The sequence below is a fragment of the Poecilia reticulata genome, linkage group LG12, assembly GCF_000633615.1.
Source record: "Poecilia reticulata strain Guanapo linkage group LG12, Guppy_female_1.0+MT, whole genome shotgun sequence".
Classification (NCBI taxonomy): domain Eukaryota; kingdom Metazoa; phylum Chordata; class Actinopteri; order Cyprinodontiformes; family Poeciliidae; genus Poecilia; species Poecilia reticulata.
In genome coordinates, this window is record NC_024342.1 from 8802082 (window position 1) to 8816518 (window position 14437).

Below are 14437 nucleotides of genomic sequence, written 5' to 3' on the forward strand. Positions count from 1 at the left end.
CCCACATTCTCTGAACAGGAAAGATGGCCAGTCTCCCTACCCAAAAAGAATGTTCACCAAATGTCAAAGTAACTGAAATAAAGAACTGATACAAAATACATTTGAACTGAAAATAAATAACATAATATCAATAATCAACATGGGATGGAACCCCTGGTCTCCATCACAAAGGGGAAAAAAGTTAAAAGCTACTTACATTGATGGTTTCCTCATTATGAGTGAGCAGGTTATTGAGCCGGTCCAAGTCCCGTTCCTTTTCTCTGAGCTGAAGCTGCAGCTGGTGGATCTCATTGTCCTTCTCCTCAATGGCAGAAAATTTGTCATCCAGAGCTTGCTGTGGGAGAGCAAACAAAAAAAAAGTGTCAAAAATCTAATTATTGTCCATCTGGTGAGCAGATAACAATTAAAGGCATCCCAACCTCCAGGGCGCTCTCATTTTCTTTTAGCCTTTGCCGCAGCTTGGTGAGCATGCCGTCATTACTGCCGGGGCTTTTGCTTTGCTCCAAGTCTCTGACCATGTTTATGTATTCCTGATAAACAAATGTTGAACATGTTTCAGTGTTCCAAAGGAGATCTTTTTTAAAAATTAAAATCAAAGAGATCTTTTGGTTAAACATAGATTGTGTCACCTGTAGCTGCTGCTCTTTATCAGCCAGTGTGGTTGTGAGCCTCTGGATGGTGACTTCATGGCTGTGCAGCTTTCTTTTGGTTTGTTCCAGCATCTCCTGGTACTGCTGTTCCAGAGCACTTTCCCGTTCTTTCATCTCACCGTTCACTTTTTTCAGCTGATTGGCGAGATCCTGGGAGAAGAAAATAATCACATAAAATTTTTTTTTTTGGGGGGGAGGAAAAATGTAAAGACAGTAAATGCCTTTAAGCTACTTTACATTTAGGGCTTTGTCTCCTTTCTTTTTCTGTTGCTGCATGTCTTCTAGTTCCATCTCAAGTTGGTCCTTTGACTGCTGCATGTCAGCAAGTTCTTGTTCTTTCCTGTCCAAGGCACGCTGTAGTTTTTGGGCTTCGAGCACCTTGGTGTGATGCTCCCCTTGGAGTTGGGCCAACTCAGTTTGTTTTTCCATTAACAGGCTTTGATGCTCCTCTACTCCCTGAATGCAATTTTTAAAAAGTAAAATTTAAGATTTTTTTTTTTTTAAACCAATACAGAGATGCACTAAAAAAAATAAACTGCTGATGTGAATCGGCTGATTTTGGAAGCTGTATGCTTCGATTATTCATCCTGTTATAAAGCGTGAGAGAGAGAGCAACAGAAAACAGGAAGGCTGAATGTTTTATGCTTTAAAGCCTTCAACCTATTTCTGCTATGGAACAGGATGAGGTGTAAAAGCTACAGTAACCACTAAATTAAGACACTAAAACAGTTAAAAATGTCCACTATTATTCATTAAAAAATAATAGTAAAGCCTTTTTTTATAGCAACTGCTTTCTGATATATGTGCCATGACTCTGCCTATGCTCATAATATAAATAATGAATGGCCACTTAAGTTTTTAAAGTTATTCTAAAAGAGCAATCAGAATCAAACTAAATCTATATAAGCTGATCAAACCTGTACTAAACTGTTTTTCAAAAACACTTCAATCTGACCAAAGTATCTTGTGAATAAACAAATCGAGAGGGAAGAGTGAAATCTCCATGTAGAGTAAAGTGAAGGATCGATGCCTTAGTTTCTGTAACATACAGTAGGAACAACATGCCTGGTATTTCTGCAGCTGGGCTTTATGTGCAGCCTCTCTGGCCTTGGCCAAAGCATCGTCTCTGTCCTCAATCTCCTGACAAAGTTCCTCAATCTGAAAAATACACAAATTCATTTTAAGAGCATGGTATGACTTAAGAGTGATAGATGACGGTGTTGGTTCTTAAATATATCTTAACCTCTTTTTCCTTTTCTCTGAGGACCTGGGTAAGCCCTTGGATGGTTTTATCTCTCTTCAGAGTGTTTTTCTTCTCTGTGTCAAGCTCAGTCTCCTTCTCCTCCAACGTCACAGAAAGGGTCTATCCACAACAGACAGCAAATTATGTTACTTGAGATATTTCACATTCAGTTATTTAGGGAACATGTGGCAGAATGTAATGTCTCTTGTACCTTGTTGTGATTCTGTGATTCCGCCAGTGTTTTTGTCATGTTTTCATTGGCGCTTTTCACCCGGTTGAGCTCTTCAGTCAGCATTTTATTGACGGACTCCAATCGATTTATATTGCTCTTCTAAATAATATCAAAAGACGCACACAAAAACAGAGAACAAAAATCAAATGAAAGAAGTTATTGCAAAGCATTCGTCACTTCACTTCAAAAGGCACAGATCAACCAAGACACCATTACTGACATGATCTACCTTTACTTTGACAGGGGCATACTGATCATTAAACTCCTCAGTGAGATCTTGCAGAAATGTCCATTCTCTGTTTCTTAGTTTGGCTCGAGTAACGGCAGCACCGGTGTTTAACCTCATTAGCACGGGAATACGACTGCCTGAGGGGGCAGACACTTGGTGCTTGGAGATGCAGCGCAGGAGCTGGATTAGGTCAGAGATTACAGACGGCTGACTTGAGGACCTGTGGAGCATTGCTTTTGGCTGAACTTTTCTTCTTGTGTCACTGTTGGTACCATGCCCAGAAAGAAACAACTTTGAGTCCCAAAGTTTTCGCTTGTGCGAACGATCTGCAGGCTGGTCAGAGCAGAAGTCTCTGTTGAGAGACTGTAGAGAAGTGGAGTGACTTTTGAATCCTTGCCTAGACAGCGTTCCCTTGCGCTGCACCAGATCAAGGTACATGCTCTGTGAGCGGTGACGTGTGCCACTCAGTCCGATATTCTTCATGCATCCATCTAGCCCAGCGCCTGATCCCAGTCTGCTGCTCCGAAGCCCCAAGCGGCCAGGTAGCACTCCTTTACCGACGATTCTATCCAGACTCACACACCTTCTCATGCGAATCTCCCCGTCAACGCTCCCATGTTCCCTGAAAAGCAGTCCTTCGTGGAGCGGCTGACACACGGCGTCCACATCGGGACTGCCAACCTCAGAGGACCTGAGGGGAGTCCTGGAGCGGGCGCTTCCCCTAGAACTACTCCCAGGATTGTTTCTGTTGTAGATATGGACAATGCACTGGATCAGGTGTTCCTTCTCCGTCAGGAATTTCTGAATCTTATTGTTGTGCTCATCTTGCAACTGGTTGATATTAATATCACACTGAATAACCTTCTCCAGCTGGAACACACATTTTCCACAGAGGAACTCTCCACGACCATCTCGGATCACCTCCCGACCCAACACGTGGGACAGGATGACCTGCAGCTTCCTCTTCCCCGATGAACTAAATATCCAGCGGCACTGGCTACCCACCAGACGGACACCACATATACGACACGGGTCCTTCATGGAGCTTTGGATTTTCGACAATCGCCCGCTTCAGTTAAGTCCAGAAGACCTACGTCTGTCACATCAAGTGTCCCGTGACTTAATGGCTATCATCCTAACAGCTACAGTCCAGCCATGTTGCATTTTCTCTCTCTCCATCAGCGAGCAAGCATAGCGGCGAATGACCGAGTGCAAAGCACAATAAGCCCTAAGCCTTAATAATCCCTGCCTCCGCCTCTCTTTCACTCTCCCCCACGTATTCAGTCAGATCAAATCCTCTGAGGCTGCTGTAGTCATCTGTGGTGTAGCCAGGACATTTCTGTGCACGTCAAGGAGTGTTCAGTCAATAAAACCATTCTTTGTAGGGATGGGCATTTATTGTTTATATTTTGTTGTGATAAATTTCTTATAAGATTTTGATTTATTGTTGCCACAATAAATTCCAATTAATGATGATTAAAAATCCCATAAACTATCCTTATTGTCAGAATTGTAAATTTTTTCCACTGTTTGTTCAATGAGAGTATCAATAAATATCAATTAATTTAAAAATATGATTAAATGCAGTTACTGTGTGCACTTTAGTGATGTAAATTACACTTCTTTATGTGACTTGTGTCTGAAAAAAAGCATTTTACAAATGGACATGTTTTTCAAGAGTAGCATTTGTATTTGTGGGGCTATGATTGCTGTGCTGTGCAAAGAGTTAACTAAAAAATAAGGAATAAATAATTCTTATAACTTTTATAATTATCACAAAGGAATCACAAAATATTGTGATAAAGCTTTAAGTCCATATCAATCCAAATCCTAACAGAAACCAAGACATTAAAAATATTGATATGAAGTAAATCTGTACATGCATCAGGCTGTAATTTAATGTTTTAAGGCTCCATATGTTTCAGTATCAGACAAAAAAAAAAAAAAAGACAAAAAAAAAAGAAAAACAAAGTTAAGCGTCAGCCAGTGCTGAAACCCCAAATTTACTATAAAGACTGATGTCCCTCATTATTAAAGCTGAGGGCAAGACATAAATCCAGCAACTAAATGTTTCCAGAGAGCTACAACAACAGCAACTCTTTGTTCCTTAGAACTCTGCCTGTGGGCACTTACAATTTATATATTTGAATGATCTTGCATGCTTTTTCACAGTTAAGATTTTTGTTGTGTTTTGGGTATCTTGCCAAAAACACATTAAAGGTCTGATATGACAAAAAAGGTGAGATGTTTGAGAAAAATCACAGCAAGTGGTCTGATAGGAACCACTGTCACTGTGCCAAAGAAGTTAAACATTTTCTTAAAGAGTTTCTAGAAATATCTAAAAATCACCAACCTGTTGGTCTGGCTGCGCTTTGTCTTTCTCTCTTTGAAGCTCGTCCCTCAGTTCCTGGAAAAGAGACACACGAGTCCTTTATAAACCCAAGAGTCCTTTTAATAAGCACTCTCATTACAGCCATTGGAAAAAAAACTAAATATATCCTTGTTGCTTCTCAGGATTGTAAAAGGTAAAGCATCAGCCAGGTGCAACTGATCAAAAGCATGTGAATAAGTGATAATCAGCAAATGTGTCCACCCGCCTGCCCAGCTGGAAAAACAGCAGTGACCTTAGAAAATCAACTGTTGCTGCCCATCAATATGTGAAAGGTTAGAAGACCATTTCCACATAATTTGAAGTCAACAATTCTACTGTAAGAAAGATTATTTACAAGTAGAATGTTTATACAATAAACGCATAGGGAAAGTGGAGGGTCCAGCAAATTTCCCAGTGATCATAACAGCACAATCGGGACATGACTAAATATTTTTTTCTGAAAAAAGGTACGGAAGAAAAACTTTTTCTTCTACTGCTACATTTTCTCCATGTCTGTATCATAAAAAACTTTGAGTTGTTTAATTTCAGATGACATGACAGAAAAAGAGTAAGAATACAATTAATCTGTATGAGAAATTTTAATTCCCACCTTAAGCTCCTGGTCTTTTTCTACAATAAGCTCAGAGAACTGTTTGGTTGATTGCGGCTCTGTCTGTGAGTCTCCGCTGTTCTGCTGTTGGATCAAAGCCTCCTGGTTCTTTACGGTGATCTTGAGCTGCTTGATTTCACTGAAATGAGTAAAAAACACAGTTTATTAATTGTTCTGAACATGTTCAACTTTCATTTACTTCTCAGTTCAAATGGGATGTTTTTCTGTATCTCTTATTGATAGCGTTACACCTTCAAATAAATATGCTGTTCTTAAATGACAATGTACTTTCTGCTTAGAACATTGATACAGTTACATTGATCAATTCAAGCTAAAGACATTTGAAACTTTTTGATCAGTATAAGGGCTCCTGGCTCTGATTGGATGTTTCACGCCAAGTGGTGTATTTCTTCAGAAATACACCACAGATTATCTGTCTCATATTATACTGTCATTATAATATGATTATAATTGTTGATATAAAGATTATGTAAAAAATATATATTTTTATAAAAGTTACATACTCCAGTTGTAATCTTATTGTTTCTTACTTATCACTCTCCCGTAGAGCTTGCTGTAAATCCTGTACTGTTCTTGGGAGAGAAAACGGGGCATGGATGTCTGTTGAAGCAACAGCCTGAAGTTGCTTCTCCATGTTTATATTCTTAAGCTTCTCCTCTTCAGCAATGGCCGCCATCCTCTCAACCTCTTCTTCTGCTGCCTGTAAATTCTGCAAATATGGAAAAAGATGCTATTTTTTATGCTACTGTTCATTTCCAGAATGAACAGTAGCATTAGGTTTACTAGCAAAACTAATGTTGATCTAGTAAAAATGATTTTTTTTTAAATAAGAGAACTGAACATATTGCTTATATTGTTTATGACAAGTATTACATGATCTTTATCTTTTAAATTATTTTGGACTCACCTGTTCTAGTTCTGTTATCCTTTTGTTGAATACATCTCTTAATGCGCCCATCTCCCTCTGAGCTTGCTCTCTGACTCGCTGGGGTTCTCCCGATTCTCGACCCGCTAGACTTTCCAACGCTTTACTGGAATGAACATTCACAGGTTACCTCAGGTCAATTAGCACATCCGTATTTAATAGTAAAAAATTTACGGCCAGTCGACATGAGTTTTCTGAAATACGTACGATGCAGACACAAGCAGCTCCTGTTTCTCAGCTAGCTCTCTCTTCATCGACTCCAACTCCACCTTAAGCTCTATGTTCTACAAAGAGTAATAACTTTATAAAGAGCAAGTTCAAACAAACAAAAAATAATAATTCAAAGTTGAGATGCACCAATCAATCTGTCAGACATCAGAACTGGCCACTTTTCTTTTGATTAGCTTTGATCAATGGGTCAAACACTGAAAATTCTGATTATTCTCCTGTTCAATAAATGCCTCATAACTAAGACCTCCCACTATTTTCAGGCAATGAATGCATCAACAAGATACAGTTTAGGGATTAATGCTTTAATGTAGACACTGAATTAAAAACTAACATCACTATGAAGGAAAGTGCAGCACATTCTTTGTTTAATAATCCTTAAAAAAATAAATAAGAACAATAAGTTAAAGTTTAAAATTGGCAGGTCAGATCGCACTAAAAACCTGGAAGCTGTAAGGGCCAGGAAAAGCCTGATTGGTGCAACTAACGAGGCCAAGGACAGAAAGGCTTTAAGATCCCATTAGATAACCTTAGGACTTTTAATCTAGATGATCTTTTGATCTGTTCCTCCAAACTCTTTCAACTTTAGTCAGAGGCATGAAACACAACCCTGAAAGAATTGCGTAAATACCATGGCACGATGCATTTGATACAAAATAAATACCGTTTTGAAAATGTCTTCAGTGGAGTCATCACATTTCTGCTGCATACGCTCCTCCATGAAGTAAATGCGAAGCTTCAGATTAAAGTTCTCTTTCTTCAGAGCTGTGATTTGCTGTTAAACATAAAGGTATCTGATCAAATCCTGTTATACATAAAATGCATTTAAGACATCTAAGAAGCAACGAGTCAAATCTTTGAAACAATATTTGTGGAAAAAAAGTATTTACACAAATGCATAAAAGGGGGCATGTGTGGTTATTTTCAAAAGGAAGGGAGGCTTCTGCATGTTTAGCAGACTGTGCATCATTGTGCTGGAGGGTCAGAGCAGCGTACATCTGGCAAGTGGGGGTTGGGTGCACTGCTGAAGGGAGGAGGTAGAAGTCTGGACCCCTCTAAAAGCCTCGAATCGTGCAGCCAGTCTGAAGCGTGAGCCCAGAACCTGAACATGCATTCCATTCAAATGCTGAAATGCAGAGTTTAGCCCACCTCAACCCTCATCCTCCTACACACACACTTCATCCTCCAAATGTCCATAAATGGAAAGTATTGGTTTGAAGAGAATAGTGGATCAAGTTCATAACTTGTTTTTCTAAAGCAGTAGGTTAAGGCGTTATCTTTAAACTATCAACAGGCTTCTCATATACCATAATTACTTCACTACAGAGCAATGAATCATAAACAATTGTCTGTATGCAAGAAAGAAAGTGTAAAGTTTATACATTTACTCACATTCTCATAGTCCTTCATGGTGAGAGCTTTGATGGGGGACATCTTTTCAGGAAACAATGGAGCTGAAGAACAGCAAACAGTTTCACCACATTAAGGAAAAACTTCAAAACATTAGTCATAACACAGTAGAAATCACCGAGGTTAAAATGAAAAGCTACAACATTCACCCTCCTTTATTTCAGAGAAGGAAAGCAAAAGAGAAAGAAGTTTCTGGGCTTTTTTTTTAAGTACAGAGACACAGAAGGAGAAACATTTCTAAGGGCTACCCTGTTTGAGCCAACTGAAGCAGTGAGCAGCTGATCATGTATCCGTACAACAACAAAACATTTCCCAACTAACTCTTGACTCACGATTCGCTCCTGCTCAACAGGAACAGGCAGTGAATGTGTATCACACAGGCTCTTACTTGCATTTTTTCCAAGATATATACAAACATTAAATGCTTTTGAAATAACAAAAAATATATTTTAGAATTAAATTAAATCTCTTCAGGTTTAGTAGGAGTAGGATATTTTACCAAGTAAGCATTATGTTGGTTTTCACACTGAAATGAACCCAACAGACATGGTTAACATTCACATAATTAAAGTACATTTGTCAGATGGTTATTAATATGTTCCTTAGATTCCCATTTTTTTAAATATTTATTTTTATTTAATACTTCTCCAGATTTATTCTAGAGTTTTCACTACATTTTCAACTTTTGAGTGCAAGACATTAGCCTTGAATTTCACAAATAATGAAACAAGCCTAAGCTAAAGTAGACTTCCATTTTGTTAATGTAGTAAAGGGGATATTTCACCATTGTTGTTTTTCCGGGTTCTGCCTTTACTTAGATCAGTTCTACTTGAAAGTCTATAACATGGTCTACTTCTGGATTAAATTATTCAACAATTAACATGCATGAGAGGGTATTTTTGCTTTGGGTCATCTGTCTAATTAACTTAAAAACAAAAACAGCATGATCAATGCATTAGGACATATATCCAAGTTCTACTTGGCAAATCAATGGCAAATAATGTCCTTTAAATATTTTTAGACTTATCTAACACTTTTGACAAGTGTTTGAACGCAAACATGTTTTATAATCATTTTCTTCAAAGATCTTCACACTTCAAAAAGGGATAAAATAAAATTCTGTGCTTTTCAAAGCTGCCCTACGAGATCAATTTTTTTCTGTTTTAGGCGTCTTCACTAATGTAAAATACCACAAACCTTTAGTCATTCTTGACATGTAACATTTTGCAGACTTTCATTTCCAGATGATTTTTATGGCAGGTCAAAGCTTTGATGTCATCTCTAACTCGAGATCCTCTTGGCACCACTCAGAACCACTTTTGCCAAGTGTTAAAGCTAATTGCTGCCTACAACGCTGGGGGAACGCTATTACAGGACATCAAAGAAACTGCAGCTTGCAACATTCAACTTTCTGCAGAATACTGAGAAGATGCAATGAAAGGAGGGGTAACTTACTAAAATGTAACAAAAAGAACAACTAAGTTAATAAAGGAAGCATTAGCAATATAAATACAATTGTCCTTCATTTGTGCTTTAGAACCTAAGACCTACAAAATTACTGATGCTGATTACTGAGACAACAACAAACAGTCCATCTTAGTTTAGCACTTGATTTTACAGGCAGTGTCAAAATAGAGAAGTGCAAAAATAATATTTTTGGTGCACAATACTTCAACCGCATCCACCCAAAACAGATTTACATGAGACAATCACAAGGAACAAGTGGAGAAGCCAAAAAAGCTTTTAAGCTTAATTACTGAACGGATGTTTAAGTACCGTAATGAAAATGTATGATAAAACAACAGCTTATCATGCTCATGTTTTTGTTCATTTTAGCAACAAAAGAAATAACAGCAGAAATCAGTTACCATCACCACATCCATTTCTAATAAACTGAATCAAATCTGCATCAAGAGAATAAAAGAACAGCTAAAATCCAAAAAGGGAAGCAAAAATTTCAATTACAATCTGTGAAAGTATATCTATTGAGTACAAACTACAGAAGGGTTTGCTTAAAATAACAGAAGCTACAATTACAGTTTATTTAAGATGATCCCTCATAATCACTTAGGCTAACAAATACAAACAGAAATTTCTAAATGGAGGTTTATTAGAAAGAATCAAAATGGTGAGTTGACTCAAGTGTGCCAAAATCTTCATATGTATGAAATCCAACCCCCTATTTCTGTTTCTTCTAAACAAAAAAACAAAAACAAAAAAAACACATCGATCAAAAAACTAAATTAATATAAAATGCCAGATTTTTCTGTCTAATTCCATAAAGTGAAAATAACTTGACAAAAACACCTCCTATGGTTTTTAATTCATTTAGTCTGCTAACTGCGTTAGGCATACAGCAAACAAAGAGGTGAGTATATAATTTGAAAGGTGTTTGCTGATCAACATTAACTTGTTAGCACCTCGTTAAGGCTTTGGGAGATAAAATTGTGGGAGGACATGCCAATTTTGCAGCAGAATTAATTAATACACATGAGAATCGCACACCTGGGCAAGAAAAGAAACAAAGGAAGCTTTACCGTACCTGTCATGTTGTCTGAAGAAAACTCTCCTGCATTTATGGAGTCTGGGAGCTGGCAGCTGGAAACAAACATTCATTTGTTAATCGTGCAGCGTTCTGTTGTGAAGCAAGTATAATCAGCAGTTTTACTCTCATCTCTCCCTGAAATTCTGTTGAAATAAGAGAGAAAGATGCGTCAAAAAATATCAAATGAAGCTCTGCTCTCGACATACATCATGTGAGAAACAGGGATGCATGTTGTTTATGTATTGCTCATACTGGCTAGTTCCACTGAGCCCTAAGGACGCTCCATAAATAGCTTCAGAATGAATCCGCTTCATTTCCATTCACTCTGGCATCGAGTCCTTTCTCTGTATGTGTGCTGTTATGTTTTTCCTTATCTATGGTCCAAGAACTGGACTGCTAGGACTAAAATGTTTAACCCAAACTGTTTATTTGGATTTTTTTGAAGTACCCAAACTCTGTTTAGGTGTATGCATACAGTGTGTTGGTTAAGGTGCAAGAAAAGGTATGTATTTAATGAGAGGTCCCTTCAAAGACTTGAAAACAAGAATTGTGTGTAAGTGACATCATGTGCCAGAGGCAGCCAAGCTCTTGTGTTCACACAGGGAGGAGGAGACAAAAAAATAGAGGTTGGAAGGAGCTTTCATTTGCTAGACAAGCGGAGTACTGTGGCCCGGAATCAGCAAAGCATCACACTGTGAAGGGACAGTGGCGTTTCTAACTCAGAACAAAGCACAAAGCAACACACATCTGGACAGCAACAAACAAGAACACAAATGGGTATGCCTGTACCCGTCACTTCCACATGTATCATAGCGGATTTGTAAAAAATTATTTCCTAAAGCAGGAGAATGAGCTTTATATAAAAACAAAAGACCTAAGTGGTTCCAATTGTATGTTCCACACCCTGTGCTTTTACCTTCATATCTAATAATACAAAGCCCTGAAAAACCTCCTTCCACTGCTTTACATTACACATACTTCAGCTTCTAAATGAACGACGCACCAGCAAGACAAATAATTATTTATTTAAAACTTACGGCAAGATGTAATCAAAGAAAGACTCTATTTTGGAAAAATCATAATTACAGAATCTGATATTTACAGTGCCTCGCTAAAGTATTCTTGACCTTTTCCACATTGTGCCACCTAATAGCCACAAAGGTCAATTCATTTTATTGGGAATTTGTGAAATAGAACAACACTAAGTATTGCATAATTGCAAAGTCGAAGAAAAATGAAACATCATTTTCTAAATGTTTTACAAATAAAAAACTGAAAAGTGCTACATGGATACGTATTTCATTCCCTTTTGCTCTGAAATCTATTTAGGGAGCCAGCACATTAAAAGGGGCTTTGTTTAACAGAAAACTAACATTGCACTCCACCTTGAATGTGGTATCAGCATCGTACACTAAGACAACCAGGAACGGGGAAACTGGTCAGCACGGTTTCATACTGACTCATTGGGGCAGAATACACGTGCACATCACACTTTTCAGATTTTTATCTGTGTAAAATTATAAATTGATGGGGAACAAAACATCACATAAAATCCAAATAAAACACCCTCAACTTTATGGCAGTTACATAATAAATGTGAAAAGTTTCAAGGGCTATGAGTGCTTTTGTAAGACGCTGCACATCTTAGAATATTTTATGTTTTTTCATTTTGTCCAGTCTTTGTGTTTTTAAGGAATTTAAATATCTCTAAGAGAGTTATAAAGCACATATTTAAATAATCTCCAGAGTCAACCTATTACCATAATGACACATCTTCCCTGTCTTTGTTCTGCTTTAACCAACAGCAAACACTGTGAAGGTTACAGAACATTTTACAGTAAGTTGGAGACATAAGTGTTAGCATGAATTTAAAAAATAATCTTTTTTTTTTTTTACAAAAATGACACCTTTTTGTAAAGCTGTAATTTACAAAAAACAAATTGATTACACTTTATATATTTGCTATGTTTGTTTTTGTTGTCTGTCTTGTCTAATATGATGTGTGCAGCTGCCTTTCTTGACCAGGTTACTCTTGTGAAAGAAGTCTTGGTTAATATAGGTGTTTTATCTGGTTAAGCAAAAGCACACTAAAATAAAAATAACAGATGCAATGTGAAAAGTAGCGATCATAAAACTGCCCAGAGTAATGCAATATTCCTCCAAAAAATACTGAACGCCACTAACTCTGTGTGGACAATCATTGCATCACTGAGGTTTCACATGCCCAGCAGCCTCTTCCTGTGTAAACGAAGAGTCAACACAGTACAGTTGACAGCAGTGGTAGCCGAAAAATTACTGTTAAACATATTCAACATAACAAAAATTACCTTTATTGAAACTAAAACATAAAATAGGCGTCAGTGACTGCTCAGTGTTTTGTCAGTGCCTCATACACAGTAACCCCTCAAATGGAAACAATGCAGGATTCTGTAAACAATGACTTCCTCTTTTTCTCACTTTGTTCAGCTGCAAATGTCAAACATAAAAGCAACTAAACTCACATAATTTTGAACAATCTTATTCAAAACTCCACCCATTACACGAGCCATCAGAACAAAGTTCATACTTTTAACAAAACTGAAACAGCAACATGAATCGGATTTCAGAATTAGCCAATAAGTAACTCACACCACACATATCAGCTAACATCTTAAATTACGGAGGCAAGCTTACCACCTGCATGACCGCTTTTCCACAGCACAGCTGGACTGTGTCAGTTTAAGGTAAAACAACCATCGATACAAGGGTAAACAAAACAGCACAGATATAACTAGTTTCACAGCGAAACAGGAAAGCTATGAACTAGCTAATTCAACAAGAGCTGCAAAAATGTATGTTTACCTACCACAATCACAATCTTCGGTTAGGAAAAGCACGAGTGGGGGGGGGAGGAGGGGAGAACCCAAACTGAAAATAAATTCGGCATAACTCCCCCTCTTGCACAAAGCAAAGAGGGAGACGTCGCTGCTACAGCCGGAGCACATTGGCTCATAATTTCCGCTTTAATACACCCAGAATGACAGCACAAATGCCGCCCTACCATCAGTCATATCACAGCATCATCCAATCAGATTGATAGGACATCTCTTTTTTTAAAACACTGTTTACATCTACAGGCATCGTAGTCTAGTCCTTATACGATATTGCTTAATTGATCTATTGGAAATAATTTTATAACACAAGCTAGGTAAAAATACACATCGATTATTTACTGTCAAAATGTCAAGTGATGGGATTAATCATTCCCAATGCAACCCTAACTACTTAATAGCAACAGTTACTAACTAACAATGTTTTGGTTAGCCTTGAGCGGTTTTCGACGTTAACATATCCTAAAAAGCTTCTCCATTATGACGTGAAAAGTTCACGTAAGACTTAAAATAAAACAATACAAAATAAGATGTAATACTAACGCCTAAAAAAAAGCATTTTCCGTATATTAATATACAAAAAGCAATTTAGTTTAATAACTCGCAACATGCAAGTCAATATGGTATAATAAATGTTGACTACGTGGAAGCAAATAGAGCGTTAGGTGACATATTTATAATATGACTTAGCTTCAACATACAACGGTCTGACATGCTAGCTAGCAGCAGCCCGCTAGCTTTCCTTGTTTTAGTTTTTACCTTCCGTTGACATCAACAGGGAGGGTCACGTCGTCGCCAACAACAGAATCCATTATAGTAGTAAACTTAGAAATCGTTTTTACCAATAAAACAGGTCATTTTACCGCGCAGACGCGCCGTAAACCTCGAAAAGCAGATAAGAATTCAAAATAGTTCAGGCTACCGCCATTACGATATGGTAAACGTCACCATTGTGCACGTTGAAAACTGATGATGCATTTGAGTGTTGTAGGAATTTTTAAAACTACCTGAAAGAAGTCTTGTTTGGACAATTTCAGAAGGTAAGCAGAGTGACTTACGTTTGCAACAACACAAGGAACGCTTTAAATGTTCGATTCTTCACA

General features: G+C 37.7%; 1 protein-coding gene across 1 annotated transcript in view; it reads right to left on the bottom strand.

Annotated features, from left to right (window-relative positions):
* cdk5rap2 (CDK5 regulatory subunit associated protein 2) overlaps window positions 1–14270 on the bottom strand; it is a 37394-nt gene extending 23124 nt beyond the window's left edge. Inside the window, exons 1-18 of the mRNA XM_017307717.1 lie at window positions 14094–14270; window positions 10462–10517; window positions 7902–7963; window positions 7174–7284; window positions 6489–6565; window positions 6264–6387; window positions 5887–6065; window positions 5336–5474; window positions 4708–4761; window positions 3621–3693; window positions 2346–3427; window positions 2105–2224; window positions 1894–2013; window positions 1716–1808; window positions 888–1106; window positions 630–800; window positions 420–530; window positions 197–334 (exon numbers count right to left, since the gene is read on the bottom strand). Of these exons, the coding sequence (XP_017163206.1) occupies window positions 197–334; window positions 420–530; window positions 630–800; window positions 888–1106; window positions 1716–1808; window positions 1894–2013; window positions 2105–2224; window positions 2346–3427; window positions 3621–3693; window positions 4708–4761; window positions 5336–5474; window positions 5887–6065; window positions 6264–6387; window positions 6489–6565; window positions 7174–7284; window positions 7902–7963; window positions 10462–10517; window positions 14094–14146 (2982 nt within the window). The 5' untranslated portion in view covers window positions 14147–14270. The remainder of the gene's footprint in view (window positions 1–196; window positions 335–419; window positions 531–629; window positions 801–887; window positions 1107–1715; window positions 1809–1893; window positions 2014–2104; window positions 2225–2345; window positions 3428–3620; window positions 3694–4707; window positions 4762–5335; window positions 5475–5886; window positions 6066–6263; window positions 6388–6488; window positions 6566–7173; window positions 7285–7901; window positions 7964–10461; window positions 10518–14093) is intronic.
* Window positions 14271–14437: the final 167 nt, after the last annotated feature.